The sequence below is a fragment of the Pan paniscus genome, chromosome 9 (assembly GCF_029289425.2).
Source record: "Pan paniscus chromosome 9, NHGRI_mPanPan1-v2.0_pri, whole genome shotgun sequence".
In the NCBI taxonomy this organism is placed as follows: domain Eukaryota; kingdom Metazoa; phylum Chordata; class Mammalia; order Primates; family Hominidae; genus Pan; species Pan paniscus.
In genome coordinates, this window is record NC_073258.2 from 121111922 (window position 1) to 121138022 (window position 26101).

Genomic DNA, 26101 nt, shown 5'->3' on the forward strand with positions numbered 1-26101 from the left:
ATTGACCTGTGAAAACCATACAAAAAAAATGTAAGCAGTTACTTCTAAGAATAAAAGAGACTTTAATGCTGAATACTATTTTTAATTATTTTAAGCAGTTTTTATAATCAAGTAAATAGACTGTGTATAACCAAAACTTATTGAAAAATGTAAATTAGAGAGGCTTATGGTGCTGTGTAAAGTAAACTGATTTCCTGGTTTCTCTTGTAAGATCCACTTTTGGAATTTTAAATTTTTTATTCTAATGATTTTCTTGCACTAAGCATTTGATTACTTTGCTTTAATTTAGGCATGGAAGTATTTTGAACCGAGAGTCACCAACAGATAAGAAGCAGAAAGTTGAGCGCATTGCATCACATGATTTTGACCCCACAGGTAAAACACTATTCATTCTTAAGAGTATTGAGAGTAGTGAAGTTCAGAATAATAGAGCTTAAGCTACCCGAAACACTCAGGAATAGTTGTTTGATCTGTTTTAGGACTCTCACATTCCTCCAATTATATCATAATAAAGCCTTTGCATTTAGCAGGAATGCAAGCATTTTTAACTTCCAACACTGTACATTCCACTACAGAAGTATCATTGTAGAGTATATTGTATCTTTAAATAGTGATAATAATAGAAATGGTTATATAATAATTGGAGATTTGGTCAGATCAAGAACTCAGTGTTAAGTTGAATCATGGTATAAGCAGTAATATGTCATAAAACCAAGGCTCTAACAACTCGACACTTGTGTAGTCATCTAAAAATTCAATTGTGATTATGGTGAATTGGAGTTTTAGATAAATCAGTTTCACAAATTAATGATGGTCTCATTTTAGAGTAAACAAATGAATAGAAATCCCTTTCTCTTCAGTCAAAAAGTATTCTGAACTTAAAGAGCTGTCTTTCAACCTAAGCAGTGTCGATCTTTCCTGGGGTTGTCACCTTAACAGACTTTCAGATTGATCTCCTTTTAAAACATCTAGGCTTTTTCCTTTTGCTTTCTCCTTGTAAGCTTACTCCATATTTGATTCATAGAAAGTGCTTGGTAATCTTGCTTTTTTCATTTGAAACTGATATATATTTTTTGTGCACATACTATTTTATTCAGTTGCATGTCCCTTTGACAAGAGACGAAGTAAATCCCGCTATCTCAGATACATAAAAATAATGTATCTATTTTTAGGTATTTTTACTTAGAAATATAATTTTAAATATTTAATAGAGAATAGTATGTTTTATTTATCTAAGACATTTCATACTTTATTAGTATAAACTCCTTTATTTTGAAAAAAATATTATAAATATTATCTAGGAAGCACATAGATAATCATTTTCTGCATTTTGGGTAGTAGGTAAAATGAAATTCCAATCATCAATTTAGGAGGCTTTGGTGGTGGGACTATGTATTATGTCACTTACAGATCTCCATGAAGAGAGAATTTTCCATTCTGATGCCTAATTTTGTAGTCATGGGGCTCAGAGGCTTTCATTTACATGATTAGGTATTGTCTTGCCAATAAGGTCAAAAGTTTCTGCCCTATGTTCAGAAAAATATAATCTTGTTAGGTTTATTTTGTATCTACATCTGTGCTGTGCCCATCTCCAAAGACAGATTTAAGCAAAGATGTATACAATGCTTCATAATGAGATCATTATAGCTTTTAGTGCTTTTGTCATCTCTACAATTATCAGGTGATATATTTTGTATACTATTCATGTGTTGTTTTGTTTGAACATATTTTTATTGCGCTGTCTTTTCTTCGATAAATCTTTAAAATATGTCATTACCTGTGCTGTTTGTGACTATTCTAAGTGCTGTCATCTGTTATGTTCATACTTTGTGTTTGCACGATTTAACTTGATCATGATTCATTCTTTTTTCCCCATGAATTTTTCCCCTTACATTGTCTCCATATTTTCTATATCTCTCTCCTTTTCTCCCGCTCTTGTGCAGATAGCTCCTCCAAGAAGACAAAGTCTAGTTCAGAGGAGAGTAGATCCGAGATATATGGTAAGCTAATGTAGCTAATTCAGCCTTGCCCTTTGGAGCTTGCTTCATGGTGTTCCTTTTCTGTTCTTTTTTTCCTTTCTTTCTTTCTTTTTAAATAACTGCAGCCTTTCTTGTGTCTGCTGTGCATGGCATGATCTACTGCAGGGAAAGGGAGCCTGGGGTTTTAACGTGGCTGTGATGTGGAAGCTTAAGGTTGCTAGAAACTAACATTGTAGATTAAGAGTAGGCCACATTGCCCATCTTCTCCCGTCTTGTTTATGGTAGGAAGGTGATTATCTCTAATATGTTTGGGTCAGGTTCCTCCAAATAACATGAATGGGCTTTGAATTCTTGTCATCTTCTTCCCACATCTCATTTGCAGAGTTTGGATTATGAAGAATTTGAGGAATTAAGTCTTTTCCTCTAAGTATAATACTGGTGTAATTTAGACGTATTAGCAGTTCTTTGGAATTTTTATTTCATTTTTTGTTTGTCTATTTTTAATTGCCTCGTCATGTGGAAAAGTCATTCTTGTATAATTTATCCACGATGGCAAAAATACGTAAGTATTTTATCTTCATAGCTTGAAGAATTTGTGCCTTTGAGAAGTTTCTCTGAAGCTTAATCGGAATGGGAAAATTTCAGAATGGTACCTTTTAAATAATCTTAACAAAGAGCAAGTTTAACCTGAGTGGTCAACTTTTGCAGCAGATGATTGAAATGCTAATATTTCTAGACTGTGTCCTGTCTTCCAAAGATACAATAACCATGTTTGTGAAGTTCATACCTATTTTTCCTTTTCCTTTGCAGTTTTATTTGCCCTCTTTCCTTCTTTTGGAGTCTGATTAGGGTTTTGTTTTGGGTTTTTTTTTTTTTTGGTTTTTGGTTTTTTGAGAAAAGTGAATAGGAGAGGAATTACCTGGAGCTAAGATTTTAAAAATAATTTCTGAAAGACTGATAAATTATTTCTTTCTTTAGGAAGATTCCAAATTTGGCCTCAAAGGGAAATCAGGTCATCTTTAATAGAGCCACAAATCTATAGAGCAGAAGCTCCCCCAGGTGTAGATAGATGTTTCCTAGCTTGATATATAGGAGAGGAAAAAATACAGGAATTGCCCTCCCCTTTTTAAGACATTTGATAATTCACATCTGCTGGCACTTGAGCCCATATCAGATACTTTTTAGTATTATGAAAGCTCAGTGTTTGGTTCTAAACCAGTTAATTCTTCTATGTTAGATATATACACATAGTTCTTTACTTGGGTTTTTGTGACCAGTGCTTTTTCTGTGTATACCTTTTACAGTAGTTCAGCAGTAAATGTATACTGTGCCTTGTGACACATCAAGTTTACGCTTTTTCTTCCTTCCAGAGTATTTTGGCTACTGATAAGTAAGAACTACCTAATTCCTGGAGACTATATTTCTGTTCTATATAAAGAGCTTTCTATAGTTTATCCTCTCCTTAGGAACATGAACATTATCTTTATAGCTCTATTCTTTTTCGGTAGCCTTTGCAGTGTTCTATTTCGTCTTCCTCTCCATTTTCCTAGATCTGCGATGTGTATTTAGAAGCTTGTTGTATGCTTTGGATGAAGACTAACAATTTAGGAACCTCTGACTAGAAATACTATACTAATATTTTTCTTAGCAGTGATAGAAACATTAATACTAGTTCAGGCATGCCATTGGCTTGGTAGTGATAGAAACATTTTAAGTGGTAATTGGGAAGTAAGGTGTGGCTTCTCTGTGTGTTTGTTTTTTGAGAACCCTTGAAATACCTTTTTTGGAAGGAACTGAGTCCACAAGTCCTCAAAAAGCACTCATCGGAGGGATGAGTTGATTAGAACAGAATTAGCATGCTAACGTAAATCTCTTTGACATTACAAATATTTTATCACCTGTGTGAATAGACGTCTTTAGATTACGTACCGTTAGCATAGATGAAAAAGTCTCTTTGGGGATTCAGAAAAGCTTGAAACTACTGAGTAGAATCATAGCAACTGGTGACATTCTGCTTTAGTGTAGGGTCTTATTATAAGCCCACTTCAAACTTTAGAGATTATACATTGCTTTCTCGGGGTAAAATTCATTAGCTGAGTACTTAACAAAAATGCTAGTTACTCACATATTATTTACTTTAAACTTTCTTGGCTTTTTTTTTTTTTTTTTTTTTGAGACAAGATCTCGCAGTGTGGCCCAGGATGGAGTATAATGGCGGGATCATGACTCACTGCAGCCTCAACCTCCTGGGCTCAAGTGATCCTCCTACCTAAGACTCCAAAGTAGCTGGGACTACAGGTGCACACCACTGCACCCAGCTGTTTTGTTTGTTTGTTTGTTTTTTTAATAGAGATGAGGTTGTTGAAGGAATGATTTGCCAGGGGAAAAAAAAAAAAGAAAGAAATAGTAGAGACAAAGTCTCGCCATGTTGCCCAGGCTGATCTCTGTCTCCTGAGCTCAAGCAGTCCTCCCTCCTTGGCCTCCCAAAATGCTGGGATTAAAGGCATAAGCCACCGCACCTGGCTTCTTAGCCATTTTTAGAGCTACTTTGTGAACTAGATTTACTTTGTGCATCTTAAAAGGAAACCAAGTGTTTGCTTTGTATTTTCTTTTTTTGTTACATTTCTGCCCAGTGCGGTCAGTTGGTTATTCATTCCATTTCCCCTTATTTGTCCCTTTCTACCTGTTAGAGTCTATTAAACGTGTATGGATGCGTTTTCTGATCTACAATTTTAATAATACTTAATTTTATTAATACTTTTGTGGGTTACTGTAGGAAATGAGAGATTCAGCAAGGGAATTCTGAGTTAGACCATAGCTGCTGCTTAACCGCTGTCATGGTGTCTGAACAGATTCCTGCTAACAGTATGTGGTTCAAGAAAATAAGTTATGTCTTTTTAAAGCTGTCTTAGTGTGTTCAGGCCACTGTAACAAAATACCATAGACTGCTTGATTTAAGCAATAGAAACTTATTTTCTCACAGTTCTGGAGGTTAGAAGATCAAGATCAGGATGTCAGTGTGATCAGGTCAGAAGATTCCCTTGCTGGCTTGCAGATGGCTGCCTTCTTGCTGTTTGTCTCACATGGCCTTTCCTCCGTGTTTGCCAATGCCCTTTCTTTAGTTTCTATGATATTACATCAACCTGGTTCTTTATTCTTTGTAATTATTTTGTCTTTCTTTATTTGATTGTTTTTTCCCTCTTGTTTTATACATGTAGGCATGACCCAAGTTTCTGTCCCCAATCTTTCTTCCAGTCTCCAGTCTAAGTGTCCCATAAATTCAGAGTGACCAAACTGGAGTTCATCATTGTTCTCTACAGCTGGAAATCAGTCTTCCTCTTTATTTCCCTAATTCTTATAATGACACTGTCATTTTTCCACTCACCTAGTCTTATATTTCCTTAAAGTTATATTTGACTTCTCCATTTTCCGTCGTCCCCTGTGGTCAGCTATTTGCCAGGTCCCCTTGATTCTACCATCACAATATTTTTCATCCTTCAGTCTTTGGTTTCAACCCCACTGCCTTGTCCATCATTTTATTAGACTATTATAATAGATTCGTAACTTACTTTTATTTCAGTTTCACATTGATTCATTAACTTTTCTCCGTTCTGTATTCTGCCTTGACTTGTCAGATTAATATTACTAAAGTAAGAATTTGGTCATTCACTTGCTAAGAAAGTACAGGTAGTTATTAAGATAATGCCACAATTTGTTTCCAATTTATTCTACTCTGATTCTCCTTCAGCGTTTCATTTTCCAAAACATGTTTTGGCATTCTTCCTTTGCACATGCCATTTCTGTTGTCTTGAATGAATTACCACCTATAACTTAGAATCCTACTCATCTTTCAAGGCTTAATTCAAGTACTGCCTTTTCCTAGGATTGCCCAGCTACTTTTGTTGTTTCTGAATGTTGACATCTTGTTTTGTATTTAATTACTTATATTTATGTTTATCTTTACATCTCCCATAATGCTGAACATATTGGAGACACTCATTAAGTGAGTTTTGAATGAATGATTGTTGAGATTGACATAGGAAGTATTTTAGTAGAGAAAATGGATGGAATAAGATCTTCACTCATCCTAATTGAATCTTTCTTTCCTTCTGAAAAACTTTAAGATAGAAGAAAATGTAACTTGGAGACATTTTTCTGGTAGTGGTCTGAAAGAATGAAATCAGCATACTTGGAATTTAAGGCTCCTCTTGCTGGCAAGACTGTGCATTTAGAATCAAGAGGCTTCTTAATCAAAGGATTATCTGAGGTCTTACTCATAAAACATGTATGTCTGGCACCAGTTTAAAATGAGCTGTTTTTATGAGGTTGCACATGGCCCTTCTCCACTCCCTTCCCTGAAGCTAATTCTTAAGAGCTGAAACCTAGAGAAGTTTGGTCATGAAATAAAATAAAAGGTGAAGAAAGACTAATGTGCTTTCACTAAAGTCAATGTAATATGGAAGATTTAACAGGTTATCTTACATGTTTAACACTCCATTTTCATTAATATGCCCCACACTCTATTTTCATTATAGGAGTTATGGCCTTCTTTCAGGAACAGTTATAGAATGAAACTTCATTTTTTTTTCACTTTCAAAATATGATCATTGGTAATTATCTATTGAGTAAGAAGGAAGCAATCTTTTTATGTTGGTTTTAAGTGCCACATTGTAATAACAGAAAAAATATGTCTTTTGTTATGATAAGGAAATAAAAGAAATGGATAGTATTTATGTAAATTTGATATAACATCTTTACTTCACTGATGAGATGAAGCATGATATCAGGTTTATCAGCTTCTAGGCAAAATATGATTTTTAAGAGACAGGAAATGAAGTTTGTTTTGTAACTAGAGGAGTTATTTTGGGGTAGATGGAAAATCAAATTATTATAGTTGGAATTTTGCCAGGGCAGAAGGTTAATTAGCGTTCTTATAGAAATGTTCCTCTACTTTGCATAGTCTTCAAGGCTGTGATTTTTTTTCTAATTAGAAAGTGTTTATGTTTATTTAAAATTTCCTTCGTGTATAAAATTCAAATTTATTTAATAACTATTTAGTGAGCACCCATTACATGCCAGGCACTATACTAAGGCATAGAGATACAAAGATATAAGTGTCTGTACCTACTTTCTGGTTGCTCACAGTCTGGTACAAAAGAATTGCAATACATTTTGATAAGTGCAATGATAGAGATATGCACTCATTTACCATTACTCTATATGCACTTTAAAAAACAGCTGTGAAGAAATACTCATATGGCACCAAGAACAATGGGACGGAAGAAGTATTACTAGGACTAAGTCTTTTGTTTTTTTGAAAAACGTGTTTATTATTACTGTTATTTTTTGTAGAGAAGAGGTCTTGCTAAGTTGCCCAGGCTGTGCTCAAACTCCTGGCCTCAACCAGTCCTCTTGCCTTGGCCTCCCAAAACGTTGGGATTACAGGTGTGATCCACGGTGCCTGCCTGTTAGGATTACGTTTGAAGGAAGTTTAACTTTTTAAACCAGTCTCACTGGTTTTACTTTTTGAACACTCTGCCTGTGTCTATGCAAAGTGCTGACATATAGCACATATCAAAGTAATTAGGTGGCCTTACAGAACTCATATTCACAGATAGATACATTTGTATGGAAGTTATGATTAATAATCTTTATACCAGATGATAAAGGATTTAGCAACAAAACAAAACCTTGGACTATATGAGTTGTAAAAATCAGAAAAAGTAAAAATGATGAAAGCTGTTTTTTGGGTTTTTTTTTAATTAATGAAATTTGAAGATTGCTATTTTGGAGTTATGAATCTACTTTTATCTTTGGCTTTCTCTGTAACATACAGGGCCTATTTTCTGTACCATTTTCTGATTCTTAAACATTGTCATTTTTTTCTGCATTTGTTTTCAGTATTGTCCTGCCAGGATTTTATGTTCTTTGAGAACAGAAACTCCAAGTAGTCTTGGGTTCTTCACAGCACCTATGGACTGCAGTGTTAAATAACTAGTATGGACAGATGCTCAATGCAAATTTGCTAAAACAAACAAAAGAAGTAGGATTTTTGTGTGTGTATGTCAAAAAGGATAGTACAAAGATATGGTAATGTAGCCAGTATTGGTGATTTTAGTTCTACAGAGGGTGGAATTTTTCCCTCTGTGGTAGGTTAAAACAGCTTCTGGTCAACAAATAGAATATTTCTCTGAAGAAAAAGGGAAAACATTTCATTTGATTTTGAATGAGAGGGAACATAATAGATTTGAGCATTTGAAGGACTGGATTTCTGAATTTTGAATGGTAGGATGGCTTCGTTTTCAGTTAATTATTACCACAGATCTAAATTTATGCAGACACCACAGATAGACAGGACAGAATAGTATTGTTAATTTGAATTTTATAGATTCTGAATTGACTGTATGTGTAACACTTTTTGTATTGGTCTACTGATTTAAAGTACATGTTAAAGTACATCGATCTCACATTAGCAGGTAAATATAAAATAATAAATGTGGCTAATACAGTGGATTTGGGGAGAAGAAAAAATTGAATAGGATGTGTGCATAGTTCTTTTTCCTTTTCCTCTTTATTCTTTGTCCCTCATCTCCTTTTGCTGTAGAATTAAGAGGGAAGGTTATCAGACTGAGACTGTTATGAATTGGAGATAACAGATTTGCTGTATTCTGAAGTAATACTAATAGGTTTTCTTGATTCTTATTAATCTGTTAGGATTCTAGGCATATTTATAAAATTGACTGTGCATGGTGCTGTTTTTTTCTCTCCAATGACCTCCCTTTCTGAGCTTCCTTTCATCTCTAGACTTGTCTACTTGTCTGAATTTCATTAATTCATAAGCAATTTTTTTAAGTTTCCTTCTGTCCCAGAATACATGCAAGGTTCTGAGATAAGATTGTGATCAAGATACAGCCCCTGCACATTTGGAGCATAAAATCCAATGAAAGAATAAAAACAAATACAAATCAGTGTGAGTAAGGGTGATACAGTAGGAGTATACAGAGGGTGCAGTGGGAGTCTGTAAGAGGGGCACCTAACTTCAGTATACATATTTAGGAAAAGCTTATAAGAAGACGGATTCTTTTCTTAAGGACGTCCAGCTGTCTCTCATCTTCTAAAGCTACCTATAACAAGAAGCTCTGCCCTTTTAAATTTCCCTTCTGTCTTCCTTACCCATCCAAAACTACTTTCCTTGTTTGCTAAAAAACAAAACTTAGACATAAATCATAATTGATCCTCTTTTTTTTTTTTGAGATGGAGTCTTTGTCGCCAGGCTGGAGTGCAGTGGCGCGATCTCGGCTCACTGCATCCTCTGCCTCCTGGGTTCAAGCGATTCTCCTGCCTCAGCCTCCTGAGTAGCCTGGGACTACAGGCACGCGCCACCACGCACAGCTAGTTTTTGTATTTTTAGTAGGGACAGGGTTTCACCATGTTGGCCAGGATGGTCTCGATCTCTTGACTTCGTGATCCGCCCATCTCAGCCTCCCAAATGCGCCCAGCCAGAATTGATTCTCTTAAGGATCATTTGCATTAATTGATAGGAGTTTATTAACATAAAAGTACTTATAATTGTACTAGTAGCATGGATAGAGGAGAAAATCCAAGGTCAACCTCACCTTAATCATAATAAAATAATATTTAACGTGTATGAACCCTTAATATTTGTTAGACATTAAGCTAACTACTTTATATATTTTTTTATTCAAGTGAGGGGTGCAAACATAGCAAACTCCTTGACTCCAAATACCCGTTTCCCTCATGTTTTACAGGTGTCCTGTTCTCTGCAGGCATCTGAAAAAAGGTCTATTTAAGAAGCCCAGGTTGCTTAGCACTGCAGTCACCCATATTAGAAACCTTTAATTCATTAATTTTCAGCTTTTGTGAGGTGGGAGAATGGAGAAGCACGAATATAGTATGAAAAAACGTATTCAGTGTTATAATTGCCTTGATTTCTAAAGTCACAGTATCTAATTTATTTTGAAATTTCAAATAACTATAAGGGAGGTTGTGAAATATTTGTTTCCAAAAGCAAGCATGGATTTTAAAAGGTTCCCGTAAAATGCTGCTTAGTCTAATAATTTTTTTTTTTTTTTTTTTTTTTGAGATGGAGTCTCTCACTCTGTCGCCCAGGCTAGGCTGGAGTGCAGTGGTGCAGTCTCGGCTCACTGCAACCTCCAGCTCCCAGATTCAAGCAGTTCTCCTGCCTCAGCCTCCCAAGTAGCTGGGATTACAGGCACCCACCACCATGCCAGACTGATTTTGTTTTATCATGTTGGTCAGGCTGGTCTCACTCCTGACTTCATTCAGGTGATCCACCTGTCTCAGCCTACCAAAGTGCTGAGATTACAGGCATGAGCCACCATGCCTGGCCAGAATCTCTGATTCTATTTATTATATGCTAGAATTTATAAAGAATGCTTTTTTTAAACTTGATTTATATATTCATATCCTATTTTATAGGTGTCCTAATTACTTGAAGGAAGTAACACTGAACAGATAACAAAGGTTGAATTCTAATGTGTTATCACCTGACCTCATTACAATTTATTGTTTTGTGAGAGTGGTGAATATGTTATTTAGTATTTAGAAGTCTCTAGAATTTAGGGGTAACACATTTTTAAATGTTGAAAATCAACTTTATTGAGGTAAAATTTACATAAAATAAGATGCACTAATTGTAAGTGTATGGTTAGAAAATTTTGACAAATGACTATGCATGCTTATGTAAACATTATCTTAAGAAACAGAACATTTCCATCACTGCAGAAAGTTCCTTCATTTCATTTTGCAGTCATTCCCACTCCTCTTCCCTGCTTCTCCCCTAGGCAGTTGCTATTCTGCTTTTTGTTGTTTTAGTTTAGTTTTTCCTTTTCTATGTTGGAGTCATGTAGTGTTTACTTTCTTACATACTGGTTTCTTTTGCTTACCATGATGTTTTTATGATTCATCCATGTTTGTTGTATGAGTAGTCCTTTTCTTCCTTCCTAATACATTGTATGGACATACGACAGTTTGTTTATCCATTCATCCGTTGATAGACATTTGAGTTTCTAGTTTTGGGCTCTTATGAATAAAACTGCTGTGAACATTCGTGTATGTCTTTCTGTGGACACAAATTGTTCTTTCTCTTCAGAGTAAAATTAATGGATGATATGTAAATATATGCTTACCTTTATAAGAAATTTCCAAACAGTTTTCCAGAATGTTAGCACATTCCCACCAGCAATGTTATAATGTTCTAAGAGTTCTAGTTGCTCCACCTCTTTGCTACCACTTTTTATGATTAGCCAGACTAGTTGGTGTATAGTGGTATCTCATTGTGGTTTTAATTTGTATTTTCCTGACGACTGCAGCTGTTAAGCACCTTTACATGTGCTTATTGGCCATCGGTGTATCTTTGTAATGTGTTTATTTAAGTATTTTTCCCCCTTTAACATTTGTCTTCCATTATTGGCTGGAGAGTTGCATATAATCTGGATACAAATTCTTTATCAGATATCCATATTGTGAATATTTTCTCTGTGGTTTGCCTTTTCATTTTCTTTTTCTTTTTCTTTCTTTTTTTTTGTGACAGAGTCTCGCTCTGTCGCCCAGGCTGGACCCGCCTCCCAGGTTGGACCTGCCTCCCAGGTTCACGCCATTCTTCTGCCTCAGCCTCCCAAGTAGCTGGGACTATAGGCACCCGCCACCACGTTCGGCTAATTTTTGTTGTAGTAGAGACGGGGTTTCACAGTGTTAGCCAGGATGGTCTCGATCTCCTGACCTCATGATCCGCCCTTCTTGGCCTCCCAAAGTGCTGCGATTACAGGCGTGAGCCACCGTGCCCGGCCTGCCTTTTCATTTTCTTACCAGTGTCTTTAGAATAGCAAATGTTTTAAATTTTTGTCCAGTTTCCTAGGTTTTTTTTCATTTATGGTTTATAAACCCACCCTAAGGTCTTTTTTTAATGTTATAAAATATTTTGTTACATGTATTTTATCTGTTTTCTTTTTCTTTCTTTCTTCCTTTTTTGTTTTTTTAATACCCTAAGGTCTTGATGATTTCCTTTTGTGTTATCTTATGAGAAATTTTAGCTTATGTTTAGGCCCATGATCTGCTTTAATTTTTGTGTAGGTCATGAGTTCAAGGGTTAAGGTTCATGTTAAGCTACAGTAGGCTCATGTACTCATGATGTGTCATTATCAGCAAAAATAGATATGTATATACACTGTGTGTATATATATATAATTTGTTATATGTATATGTTTTCTATGAGCCATTGTACACACAGTCTATATATATTTTTTATTAACATATCTTTAGCATATTGTTTGGTTGGTAAATCAGACTTATATTTAAAAGATTGTGGCTTTTTGTATAAAAATCTTTAGAAAAAGTTTTTATTTTCTATTCATTATCTTTGTGTTGTTTTACCTGTTTTATATATTGACTTCAGTGAAATGCTTAGATCCTGCAAAGCTGAAAATATATGTTGTCTCTGGCTAACACAGAGTTCAAGATCTTCAGATCTGGTCTATGATAAAACAGCCTTGGGTACTAATCAGGGTTCTACCCTGGCAGGACATTTCTATTCCTCTGGCTGGGGCCCTCTTTCTCTCACCTTGCCCTGACAGTTTTCATTTGCTGTTTAGAAGAAACACAAATTCTCCCTTAGGAATCAGGTAAGTATATGAAAGAGATGAAGGAACTGGTTGAGCTCACAGATTCTTTATCTTTTCTATTTTTTTCTCTTTTCTGTTTCTGTTTTCTATAAGCCAGGGTTTTTCTTCCCCCTGAACTCTTCCTTTCTCTTCCCTTCTTTGGGGAATAACTTCAGGTACTCTGTAAGCACCTCCTTTCTTTTTACTGTTTTCCTGAGTATATTTTCTTGAGAGTAAGACTGGATTTCTGCAGAATTTTCCTTGAGATGCTCCTAGCCCCATGTCCTGAGATGGTTGATTTTTCTTGGGTTAAACACCAATTAGGGTACCAAAAACTCAGGGCAGTGGGGCAGGGGGAGAATTTTTTTACTACAGAGAAATAGCATGGATGTGAATGGGCTTTCCTTCTAGCTGTCTCATGTCTAATACTTAATATTTTGCAGTTTGCCATAGCTGTTTTTAATATTGGAGCAATTCTATTATACTCCGCCAGTGAGAAAACAGTATGTGTGACTCTGTGGTGTTCTTGTGTTTGCTTTGTTGATGGTGGTTAGTGTTCTTATTTTACCATGTGGATTTACATGTGCTACTTTTTGTTTCTCCAGATGGAACACAGTTTATTACTAATACATAATTATTGTCTTTTCCTTTCTCTGTTTTCTCTTCCTTCTTGTTTTACACTGTGGTTCTTGTGCAGGTCTTGTTCAGCGTTGCGTAATCATCCAGAAAGATGACAATGGATTTGGGCTGACGGTCAGTGGAGACAATCCAGTCTTCGTACAGTCTGTCAAAGAAGGCAAGGCATTTTAAAAAACAATTTATCACTCAGTAAACAGAGTAAGAATAGAAAAGCTTAAATAATGGCAATTGCCAAGAATAGAATAATTACATAGATTGCAGGTCATGTGGACTATTGTGCTAGATTCGTCTATCATGTCATAGTTACAGGAAGGAGTTTACTCCAGTTGATTTGTTTTTGTACTTGTTAGAAAGAAATCAGTTTTTATTTAGTTTTAGAAATCATGTGACTCCTTGGTCATGATACTTTATTGTCCACACAAAAGTTTCTGAAATTTCAGTTTTCCATGGCACCACTGATATTTTGGCAAAGACAGATTAAAGAGATAGCTATGGCTTCAGAAATACCATTTATTTTCCCAAAACAACAGTGATAATATTTTCTACTGCTGTTACCATATATTGAATACTTCCTTTATGTTGGGTGCTATAATTTTGAGGTAGACAATTTTTTTATCCCCATTTTATAGGTGATATTGAGGCTTAGAGTAAAGAAACATCAAATCAGTCCAAGGTCACACAACTAGTGAGTGGTAGAAGCAGCATTTGAATGTAAAGTCTGACTTTACAGCCTTTTTTTTTTTGGAGATGGAGTCTCCCTCTGTCACCAGACTGGAGTGCAGTGGCACAATCTAGGCTCACTGCAACCTCTGCCTCCTGGGTTAAAGCGATTCTCCTGCCTCAGCCTGCCGAGCAGCTGGGACTACAGGCACGTGCCACCACACCCAGTGAATTTTTGTATTTTTAGTAGAGACGGGGTTTTACCATGTTGGCCAGGATGGTCTCGATCTCTTGACCTCGTGATCCGCCCGCCTCGGCCTCCCAAAGGACAGCCCATGTTTTTAACCAGTTTGTTATACTGTCTCTCTGTCAGGAAGATGATCAGTAAATGCAAATGAATCACATTTTAAGCAATTAATTTCTCATACAGATGGAGCAGCCATGCGGGCTGGAGTACAGACAGGTGATCGAATCATCAAGGTAAGGAAAAGGCTATTATAGAATTTACGGTAGGATTAAAAAACAACATATATTGGTCATATTCTGATTTTTTTCACTTGGATTTTTATAAAAAGCATCATACTACTATGTATGATAGATCTGTTGACTATACAAACTTATTTCATTTGTTTTAAAATTAATATTACCCTTTACTGAAGGACGTAATAAAAGGATTGAAAACAATGGAGGAATATATGTTATTGAGTAGGAGAGTAATTCAGGGTTGGAAAGATCATTTCTGTCTAGATTAGTCTGTTATTAAGCAATTCTCATCAAAGTACAAGTTGAACATTTCTAATCTGACACCTGAAATGCTCCCAACTCTGCAAGTTTTTGAGTACCAACATGACACCATGAATGGAAAATTTCACACCTGACCTCATGTGATGGGTCACAGTCAAAAGTTGGTTTCACCAGGTACAGTAGCTTGAGCCTGTATTCCCAGCTACTCAGGAGGCTGAGGTGGGAGGATTGCTTGAGTGCAGGAGCTGAGACTGCAGTGCACTTTGATCATACCTGAGAATAGCCACAGCACTTCGACCTGGGCAATATAGTGAGACCCTGTCTTTACAAAACAATAAATAAAACCAAACCAAAACAAAAAACTTGGTTCCATGCACAAAAGTATTTAAAATGTATAAAACTACCTTCAGGCTATGTGTATAAGGTATATATGAAACATAAAAGGCTCATATCTAAACCTGGGTCTCATCCCCAAGATGTATCATTATGTATATACAAATATTCCAAACTTCAAAAAAATCCAAAACACTTCTTCTGGTACCAGGTATTTCAGATAAGCGATACCTGACCTGTATGCAAATAGAATTATAGTGGTAGATGTCTATCTGATTATTCTTCCAGATGAACTTTATAAAGATATAAGAATCACTAAAGAAAAAAATATGTTATATGTATGTGTATGTATGAGAAGAGATGTATATGACTCTAATCTAGATATAGACCTACCAGTGGAACACAACAGAGAGACTAGAAATAGATTTTGAATTCAGATCAGTAGAGAAAGAATGGGTTAGTCAGTAACTATTCTTTAAATAATTGACTAATTTGATTACTTAAAATCAAATTATTACATAAGAAAACATACCATGAAAAATAATTTGGAAGAAATATCTGAAACGTATCACAGACCAGATATCCTTAAATTTAAAGAACACTTTTAAATTATAAGAAAGGAATAAATATTCTAAAAGAAAAATGGGCAAAGAATTTTATCAGGCAGTTCCCTAAAGTAACTGAAATACATAACATATTAATGAGGATATGGCCAACCTCACTGATAACAAAGAAGAAGAAATTAAAATGATAGGTGAAAAATACATTTGGCTGTCAGAAAATTTAAAGATTGGTAGTACACATTTAGTATAGTTTGGGTATGGCAAAATGACTATTCTCATGAGTTCGTTGTGAGTATAAATTAGGTAAAACCTGTTTGGATGAAAGTCTGTGAATATGTATCAAAAGCCTTTAAGAAAGTATATAACATGTGACAAGCAATTTTGCTTTTAGGAACTTATCTGAGGAAATAAGTGTACAAATGTGAAGTCGTGTGTACAGGGAAATTTGTACTGGCTTTATTACATAACTGTGCATAAACTGAGGGACAGAGAAATAAATTATATTCCATTTGCAGCTTTTGAAAAGAATGGATTAGGTCAGTGTGTATCTTTATTGAAAGATAGCTGCCGTACAGTGAGAAAAAAGTTTTATTTTTTTTTCCAGGAAAAAGCCAGTTGTAATGTATAATGTTTATGTGTCTCTTTGGTGTGTGTATACTAGAAAAGTGTCTCCAAAATTAAATGTCATAGCTAACAGTAACTGTCTCATGGGGCAGGATGAGTATACTTGTACTTCTGTTTTTTACACTGATATATTTGTATTTTAGATAACTTGGATCAGAGAATTAATCAGAAGATTAATGTTAAATCCACATTTGATAGTTTTGCCTTGATTTGTTTGGTTTAATTCAGAATCGGGATAACATTTTCTACATTTAGCCGGTCTGAAAATTAATTTTCTTTTTGAAGATTAGATCATGGTTGAAAAACTAAAAGCAAATTGAATATTGTGGAAATACTTATTTTAAAAATTATTTTTTATTATTAATTTTGACAAATTGATGACTTGGTAATTAAAAGCAAAGAGATCTTTTCTATTTGTATGAGCCCTTCACTGTGAACAATTTGTAAATCTGTTTCATGTTATGTTTTGTCATTTGTCATGGTGAATAAGTTGTACTGTTTTGTATGTCAAGGCCTCGGTTTATGTTTAAGTTCATTTTGTTGCTGAATATGCCCTGTAGAATCGTGGTGTGAAAATGAATATTGAATCAAATACATAAATATTTTAATGTAATGTGATTACTATATTATATTGGTTATATTATGTATGATAATTCTTGAAGTCCTTTTATCCATTGTCTCAATAGAATGTATCTGACATACACTACTTTTGTTTTCTTACAGGTGAATGGAACTCTGGTGACTCACTCAAATCATCTGGAGGTGGTGAAGCTAATCAAATGTAGGTGAATGTTATTCTTAGTTTTAATTCTTTTCTGAAACCCTTAAAGTAAGGAGCAGCAAATTTCCTGTAATAGGCCAAATAGTAAATATTTAGGCTATGTGGACTATATAGTCTACTGCCGACTCTGTCATTGTATCATGAAAGCAGCCATAGACTATATGTAAGTGAATGGGTGTGGCTGAGCTTCAGTAAAACTTTATTTGCCAAAAGTCTGTGATCCTGGTTTAGCCCCTTGGCTGGAGTTTGCTGATCCCTGCATTGAAGGAAAATCTGAGGTGAAAACTCTTAGCTTACTAATAGCTATCTTTTGTCAACTCCATTTATATGGTTGATTATAATATTCCTGTCATTCTTGGTAATATTTGATACATATATTTGAAAGAAATGCATGAGTCGCCTGAGAGGAAGGAGGTTGAGAAGTCAGACATATGGCCTGATGAACTGAAATGGAACTTTAAAAATCATCTAGCACAATCACTTTCCCTCAGATAAGTAAATGATTATATAATCCAGAGTAGCGATCTTCTCTTGGAAATCTTTAGGGTTAAGAATTTGTGATCTTCAGGTTTGAGTGAATAGCCCATTTGGACTTAGTTCTCCGTGGAGAAACAGGCTTGAAGCAGTGGGAGTCTGCAGCTAACCTCCCGTCACTTGCAGGGTCAAAGGTGGATTCACGAACCTCGAGCTGGCAGTGAGTTATGGGGAAGCCAGGCCTCAGCCACTCACAGGGCCTCAGTTTTCCCATCTGCACAGGGAGAAGGGAAGGTTCAGTGGCCCTGTGAGCTTTGCTAGCAGGTGGTGATGGGGTGGGTCATCTGAATCTGAGTCAGGTGGAATCTTCCCCAACCCGGGCTTTGGTTTCATTTTGTTGTTATCCTTTAACCTTACCTGCTTTCCAAGAGAGATTTTTTGTTTTCTTGGGTTTTTTTTTGTTTGTTTGTTTGTTTTTAGGGTAGGGTCTTGTAGAATGCAGTGGTGCAATTATAGCTCACTACAGCCTCCAACTTCTGGGTTCAAGTGATCCTCCCACCTTGTTTTTTGTTTTTTGTTTTGTCTTGTTTTTTTGGTAGAGACAGGGTTTTGCTGTGTTCCCCAGGCTGCTGTCAAACTCCTGGGCTCACCCGTCTCAGCCTCCTAAAGCGCTGGGATTACAGGCACGAGCCACTATACCTGGCCAAGATTTTATATTTTCTAATTGCTTCACATACTGAATGGAAAATAGCATGACAGTTATAACAGAAGTAAAGAAAGTCACATGAGAGTCCACCACCTAAAATATAACCTCCTTTTTCTCTTTGTTCTGGCCTGGTTTGGGCCGTATGTATTTGTTATTGTATCTCTTAAAAAAAAAAAAAGAGAGAGAGAGACTGCTTGAACTGAATGAAAATTTTTTAAAAAAGGAATTAAAAAAAGAATTTATGATCTTCTGCATCAGATTATTCCACAGTAAAGTAGACTAGAAATAAGAGATAGTTGTTTGTGATCAAGCAGAATCACTACTGTTTTATTTAATTCTGTTTCTCTGTATTGGGTGGATGGACATCTTCAAAAGAAATTTAATAAACTAACTTTTTTCTTGGCCTTTTTACTGCTATGTTAAGCAACTATGAAATTTTTTAAACTTTTTCATCAGAGTACCAGTGCTCCAAATGGTCACTTTGATCAGCGTTCTTTAGTTTAAAAGAGTGCAGTGATCAAAATTAGATCCCCATACTTGAATAAACTTGACCACTTATTTAATGAGAATGTGATTTATAAATTGTTATGTGCTGCATAAATATGGTTTATGTTAATGAGTTTATGCCTGATGTCCATTGAGGTGTATAAAAACATTTCTTTAGCTTTCTAGGTTATATTTTTTGCTCATTCCAGTATAAATTTTACTTAAAAAATTAAATCCTGGGATTCTAGCAATAAATTACTTACCCAATAGTAAGGGCATAGCTAAAAACTTAAAGTAAAGCATAAAAACCTCTGCATATCCAAAACAGATGTAAATTTGACATCACATCTGTAAAGCCTGGGTGTATGTAACAGAGTTCCTGCATGTCCTACTTTCTAATGTGTATTCTGGATATAATAAAAGTGATATCAAATCAGAGCAGTTTAGAAACAGCTAAAGAAAGGAAGGGAAAAGCTAGGAAGCTATTATAAGCAAATACATAGGCAAGTGAGATATAATAGATGACTTTCTGATAGAGAGCAATAAGATTGAAGAGCCTTAGAAAGTGTTTATATGTAAAATTCCTCCAAATTATAACACTTGTGAGTATTATACATAGCAAAACTAGTTTTTAGAACACCAAAACACTGTGAAATAATTGATAATGATTTCCATGGGAGGGTTAAATTGGGAGACAAGTGTGAAATACATTTAAAAGTTCTATTGAAATATCTAAGAAAAAAGTTTTGCCATATCTATTACTGACTCTGATTATGGTGTTTTGTGTGTTTTTTTTTTTTTGAGACGAAGTCTTGTTCTGTCACCCAGGCTGGCGTGCAGTGGCGCAATCTCGGCTCACTGCAACCTCCGCCTCCCAGGTTCAAGTGATTCTCCTGCCTCAGCTTCCCTAGTAGCTGAGACTACAGGCATGTGCCACCACGCCCGGCTAATTTTTTGTATTTTTAGTAGAGACTGGGTTTCGCCATGTTAGCAAGGCTGGTCTTGATCTCCTGAACTCGTGATCTGCCCGCCTCAGCCTCCCAAAGTGCTGAGATTACAGGCATGAGCCACCATGCCTGGCCTGATTATGGTGATTTTTGCTGTCTAGATTCCCGCCCCCCGCAATATGTCTACTGAATTCCTGTCCATTCCTCCAAATATTTTCTACTAAAATTTACTACTTATTATTGATTGTGTTCTTCCCTGTTATTGTGGAATATTTTTTGGTCATACTCATTTTGTAAAGTTAATTTAAAATTGCATTTTATGTTCTAGCATATTCACTAAACCCTGCCTAGTTAGTGTCATCTTAAAATATGAAGATCTAGGCCAGGTGCTGTGTCTCACACCTCTAATCCTAGCACCTTGGGAGGCCAAGGCAGGCGGATCGCTTGAGCTCAGGAGTTTAAGACCAGCCTGGGCAACATGGCGAAACCCTATCTTTAAAAAAAAAAGCATTGCAGCTACTTGTGGGGGCTGAGGAGGGAGGATTGCTTGAACCCAGGAAGTCGAGGCTGCAGTGAGCTGAGATCGTGCCGCTGCACTCCAGCCTGGGTGACAAAGTGAGACCCTAATTAAAAAAAAAAAAGAAGATTTAAAAAATTTACATTTAAGAAATTAATTAAACATAGCCACTAATAGATGGTTGATTTTAACACTCCTCTAAATAAAGAAAATATATTCTTGGAGTTATAAATTTTATTTGCTTTTAAGTAATATCTGATCTTACTAGTAATTACTTGCTATCTGAAAACGGCATCATTCTTTTGGATTTTTAGGGCAGTCATAAAAGAGAAATGACAAATTAGTTTTTTTTTCTGTGGAGACATGATGTAGCAGATGATGGGACAGTCTTACATAACTGGATCTTTTAGAACTATCGAAGATTAAGTAGTAAAATGGTATAAAAAGTTTCTTGACAATGTTATTTTCCCTTCCCTTCCCTTTTTCCGTCTCCCCACCCCAAGCTGGTTCCTATGTAGCTCTCACTGTTCAGGGACGCCCACCTGGGTCGCCCCAGATTCCACTTGCCGACTCTGAAGTAGAGCCGTCAGTCATTGGACATATGTCTCCCATCATGACATCTCCTCATTCACCTGGAGCATCTGGGAATATGGAGAGAATCACTAGTCCTGTGCTCATGGGGGTAAGAATGGGGAAATTTCTTAGTTAAATGCTCAGTCTTATAAGGATGTGTTTACTTTATATGGAGAGTTTTCAAGTATTCGGCTGATGAACTAATTAAATTTAAGATTTTAGAAAATGATTTACTAATATAAAAATTACATAATAGGAATGATTAGAATATTGTCATAGCAGATTTAATTTAACAAGTATTAAACACCTGCCATATGTAAAACAATGTGCCACCCACAGAAATATAGTTAAGGTACTCTGTGTTCAAGATTATAGTCATCTTAGAATGTGTACTTTTAGGAGGGCGGGGATTTTTGTTTATTTTGTTTACTGTTATGTTTCCAGTACCTGAAATATTGCTTAGCATGTAGAAGGTGCTTAACAAAGCTTTGTTGATTGAGATTAAATCAAGAGTATACAAGTAACTATAATACAAGGCAGAATGTAGACATTATGAGGGCAAAAAAAATGCTAAGTTCTGTGAGGATTCAAAGGAGGGAGAAAGCACATAGAAGAAGAACAATAAATAGAAGGAGCCAAAAAAGCATCAAATATTGTGGAGAAGTAGCTAGGATTTTTGGTTGGTTGGTGCCTGTTAAGGATGTGCATAGTGGGAGATGAACTTGAAAATAGTAGGTTGACTATATATTTTGAAAAGTCACATCTCCCAAGCTAATATACATGTAACTAGATAAGCAGTAAGAATCCATTCAATGTTGTTTCTTTTTAAGCAAAAGAGTACATGATTATCCTAGGATTATAGGAAGACTAATTTGGTAAAATATTATAGGGTTGTGAAACAAGGAGGGATGATGGGTGATGAATTAGGGAGCTGTCTTCATATTTCAGGTAAGAGGTACTGGGAGTTTGAGCTATGCATGGGGATCGATAGTAAAGATCCAAATGAGGGAAAGTAAAAGATACTATTCTTATACTAAGACAACTTCATTTCTCCAATATCAATATTTAGTGTTCTCTTGAATCCAGTTTAGTAAAAATGAAATAGAAGGGCAGACATTTCCTTGTAGTTTCTTATAAGTGTCATGTCTGAAAGCCTGTCCACATAACCCAGAAGTAAATACCTAATAGGTATTGATAATTGGAGCCGAGGCAGAACTTTGTATGCCACATTTTCTCTGTTTATTTTAGCTTCATTTTGTCTATACTGGTTGTTGTTTGTTTTTTATCTTTTTCTTTTCTAGGAGGAAAACAATGTGGTTCATAACCAGAAAGTAGAAATTCTCAGAAAAATGTTACAGAAAGAACAGGAACGGCTACAGGTATTAAATGAGAAGTAGGGCTGTTTACAGGCCAATAAAAATGTGAGTGGGCATGGTTGAGTTGGTGTTTATCAGTCACAATCAAGCAGCATTGTAACCAATGCCATTAGTTATATTATTGATTAAGAATGGACTATTTCTGTATCTTTTTTACATAAGTAATTAATTCTGAAAATATTTTTATAACTTTTCAGTTATTGCAGGAAGATTACAACCGAACACCTGCCCAAAGATTGCTAAAAGAGATCCAAGAGGCCAAGAAACACATTCCTCAGCTGCAAGAGCAGTTATCCAAAGCCACAGGCTCTGCTCAGGTAGCATCACTATTACAAGTGCTACCCAACTTTTTGCAGGAGAATTTTCTTCTGGGAATGTGTCAGAGAATGTTGCAGTTGCCTTTTTTAAAGTTATTTTTCTAGCGTAGGACAACAGGATGTCCTGTTAAGGATGTTACAGAAGTAATGATTAACAAAAATAAATGTGGGCGTCTGATTGTTTGCTTGCTCATGAGATCACATTTCTTTGTTCCATAATAATTTAAAAAAGAATTGAGTGCTTTTGCTTTGATGTGACAAACTACTAAAATGTATTTAGATATATATATATTTATATTTTTTGTGGTTCATTCTGCCATCTTAAAACAGAATTGCAGTTGATATGTTTTTAAATAGGAATTTAAGAATTTAAAACAACAGGCATTGAGCTAAATATATGGACAAGCATTTTCTTATTTAATCTGCATAACATCTCTGAGGTTACTTATGGTTGTTTTCCTCCAGTTTACATATATACTTAGAGAGAGTTAGAGAGATTAAATGACTTGTCTGAGGTCATATAGCTGCAAAGTAATAGAACTGGAATTCAAACCCAGTCTGAGGATTTAAAAGCACATTCATACTCTTAATGACTATATTTTTATTGTAATTTAAAAATAGATTTCAGTAGAATTTGCTGTATAGTTATAAGCTATAGAGATAATGGTCTCATAAGAAAAAAAAAGCTCAGCATTTATATGTTAACCAGACTTACATTCTGTAATATTCAGATTTGGGATATGTAAAGCACCTTGTACTTCATCTTAAAGCAAAGTAGATAAATTGCCTATACATTTAAAATAGGTAAAAGCTGTTTTTTTGTCACTGTTCCCGAGTTAAATCTGAAGGGAAGGCTGCATATTCGCAAAAGAATTCTTTGAGATCATCTAGCCTAATCTGCTTACTTTCTGATTTAAAAAAATTATGTTATAATTGAGAAACCTAGGGTCTAAACTGGTTAAATCACCTATACAAGGCCATACAGTATGTAAGGTCCCCTGACATCCTGGTTTAGTGTACTTTTCATTCCATTGTTTTTTTCATTACCTTCAGTCCCAGTAGCGATGTCACATTTTGAGTGTTACATCTCAGTAATGTTGACAGTTTTATGTTATTACTAGGCAAATATAATATTCTTACCCTGTTTGGACAGCAATCTAAATGCTTATAACCTGGCCAGGCGCGGTGGCTCACACCTGTAATCCCAGCACTTTGGGAGGCCGAGGCGGGCAGATCATCTGAGGTCGGGAGTTTGAGACCATCCTGGCCAACATGGTGAAACTCCGACTCTACTAAAAATAAAAAAATTAGACAAGCTTGGTGGTGCATGCCTGTAATCCCAGCTACTCGGGAGGCTGAGGCAGGAGAATGGCTTGAACCATGGAGGCGGAGGTTGCAGTGAGCCGAGATCCTGCCACTACACTCCAGCCTGGGTGACAGAGCAAGACTCCATCTCAAATTAAATAAATAAATAAATGCTTATAACCTGATCTAAATGCTTATAATAATTTATGTTATAGCATTATGTCCTAGAATTGGCCATTGATTGACACTCTGAAGCATTGGAAGGTAGTTAACAAGAAACTATAGGGTAATAACCTTTATTAATGGGCAGACAATATAAATTATATAAATATAAATTATATAAATTAACAAACCATTTTATCTTTTTGCTATATTTAGAAGTTTGAACTTATATTCTTTTTACCAAAATATCACTTGCCCTGTCTTTAAGGTCATGACATTTTAGAATACTGGAATTAGTAGTTATTTATGGATTTTACTTGTAGAATTTTAAACATACTTGAGCATATCAGAATGTCCAACTTTTAGTAGTCTCCACGTAGATTGTAGTACCACTATTTCTTTATGCAGCAAGTAATGGAAGTTTTCTTTTATGTGTTTGTGTGCGTGTGTTTTTCTTTAATCTGTTTTAGGATGGAGCTGTAGTTACACCCTCCAGACCTTTAGGGGACACCCTAACAGTCAGTGAGGCAGAAACAGATCCTGGAGATGTACTGGGCAGGACTGACTGTAGCAGTGGAGATGTTTCTCGGCCCAGTAGTGACAATGCAGATGTAAGCATTCAGTTTTCTAAATCTTTTTTCTTCTGTATTCTTCTTTACAGCCCCTTTCTAGATTTGACTTTAAGTGATGTGAATTAGAGGTGTCTTAGCACTTTTTACCATCCCCATTTTTAATGTACCAATTTGATAAACAGAAATCTGGATACTGTTATATATAAGCTTTTAATTCCAGAGTTCACTTTTTCCCTTGAACACCCATTGCCAACTGTTTCTTTTACAGGGATGGAATTTCCCAGCAGGCATCTTGTTCGTGGGTAGAGAAGTTACTAATGCCAGTGCATTCTTACTGAACCGAGAGACCAACTGTTGATATCTTTAAGAGCATGTTAATATTCCATTTGTGGTCAGAGTGACTCAGTCTTGAATCATGGGGCACTTTGCCATTACCAAGAGGAAAAACCTTAGTCCTGTTAGATAGGCTTCAGTTAATAGCCCAGGTTTAGTAACAGCACTTTCTTGATTAACCCAGAAACTGCCAGATGAACATGACTATCTGTTAAGATGATAATAAAACATTTTAAGCTGAATATGATGTAACACCATAGACATATGAATACTTAAAAGCTAAGTTCAGTATTACTTACTCAGCAATACTTTGTAAATTGTATGCAGTGGTAGGAATAATGACTTAAATGTAGATCACCCTCTTTAAAAGTGATGAGGGAAGAAGTCTGAACGAATGTTTTGTAATTGTGGGTCATGAAATCAACTTTGTGGGTTGTATTTCTTTTTTAAAAAAAGAATAGGAAATACAGTGCTTTGCATATAGAAGAGGTGTCACTTCTTGGGACTTTTGTTACATATACACACATCTACTATTTAACAATGTGAAGTTTCTCTCTTATTGAAGGTTGTTGTTGGGGGATTGTTTTGTTTTGTTGTTTTTTAAAAAGGAAGCCGTGGTCTAAGCCATCATTCAGGCTATCTCTTGAGGCTTAGGCCCAATGACCCAGTTCCTCATGCAAAAAACAAACTGAGGATTTGTGGGTTTTTTGTTTTGTTTTGTTTTGTTTTTTAAGGTAGTGATAGGAGTCTTGTGATTGGGTTAGCTAAAGGTTTTAATGGAAAATTTCAATTTGGGCTCAAGGAAAAAATGGTAGTCGCTAATATTTGTTGGGTATATGTCCCATACACGGTGATAAGGTTTTATGTTCCTTAGTTAATTCTCAAAACAGCCTTATGAAGTAGTACTGTTGTTACTGTAACTTTACAAAAGAAAAAATTGAGGCCAAAGGGAGTTAACTAACTTTCCAAACTTATTCAGGCAATAGGTGATCTACTTCCACCTAGCTCCAAAATACCAGTAATCTAAATATAAACAAAAGCACTGAGGTTTGAAAATGCATAACATTTTGAGAGAGCAGTGAGAATTTTAGGGCAACCTGGCATATTAGGGTTATAGATGGAATGGCTAGAGATTATCTTAGAAGCCAAATCATGAATCCAGGTTATAAAGGGCTTCAACTTGTTCTAGCAGTACATACTGCTTTTGGGAATGCTTTTCGTACTCTTCTTTTTGTTTTAGTAATGCGTCTCCTCGCTGTTTTCATGTCTTGTCCCTACCATGAGTTGGGAAGTTCCTTGAGAGCAGAGGGACTGTCTTGTCTGACTTTATGTTTCCAAAGTGTAGCAAATTGTAGGCATTCAGAGCAAAT

The 26101-nt window shown here is 35.6% G+C and overlaps 1 protein-coding gene across 7 annotated transcripts in view; it reads left to right on the top strand.

Annotated features, from left to right (window-relative positions):
* ARHGEF12 (Rho guanine nucleotide exchange factor 12) overlaps positions 1 to 26101 on the top strand; it is a 152743-nt gene that overhangs the window by 71190 nt on the left and 55452 nt on the right. For 2 of the 7 annotated variants that reach the window (XM_003819978.7, XM_008973396.4), the window contains exons 3-11: positions 290 to 375; positions 1944 to 2000; positions 13317 to 13415; positions 14349 to 14398; positions 16906 to 16963; positions 20597 to 20775; positions 21968 to 22045; positions 22240 to 22359; positions 24297 to 24437. In XM_003819978.7, coding sequence (XP_003820026.1) covers positions 290 to 375; positions 1944 to 2000; positions 13317 to 13415; positions 14349 to 14398; positions 16906 to 16963; positions 20597 to 20775; positions 21968 to 22045; positions 22240 to 22359; positions 24297 to 24437 — 868 coding nt within the window. The remainder of the gene's footprint in view (positions 1 to 289; positions 376 to 1943; positions 2001 to 13316; positions 13416 to 14348; positions 14399 to 16905; positions 16964 to 20596; positions 20776 to 21967; positions 22046 to 22239; positions 22360 to 24296; positions 24438 to 26101) is intronic. The other 5 variants (XM_003819979.7, XM_034933897.3, XM_055094994.2 and 2 more) reach the window with 3 other exon arrangements.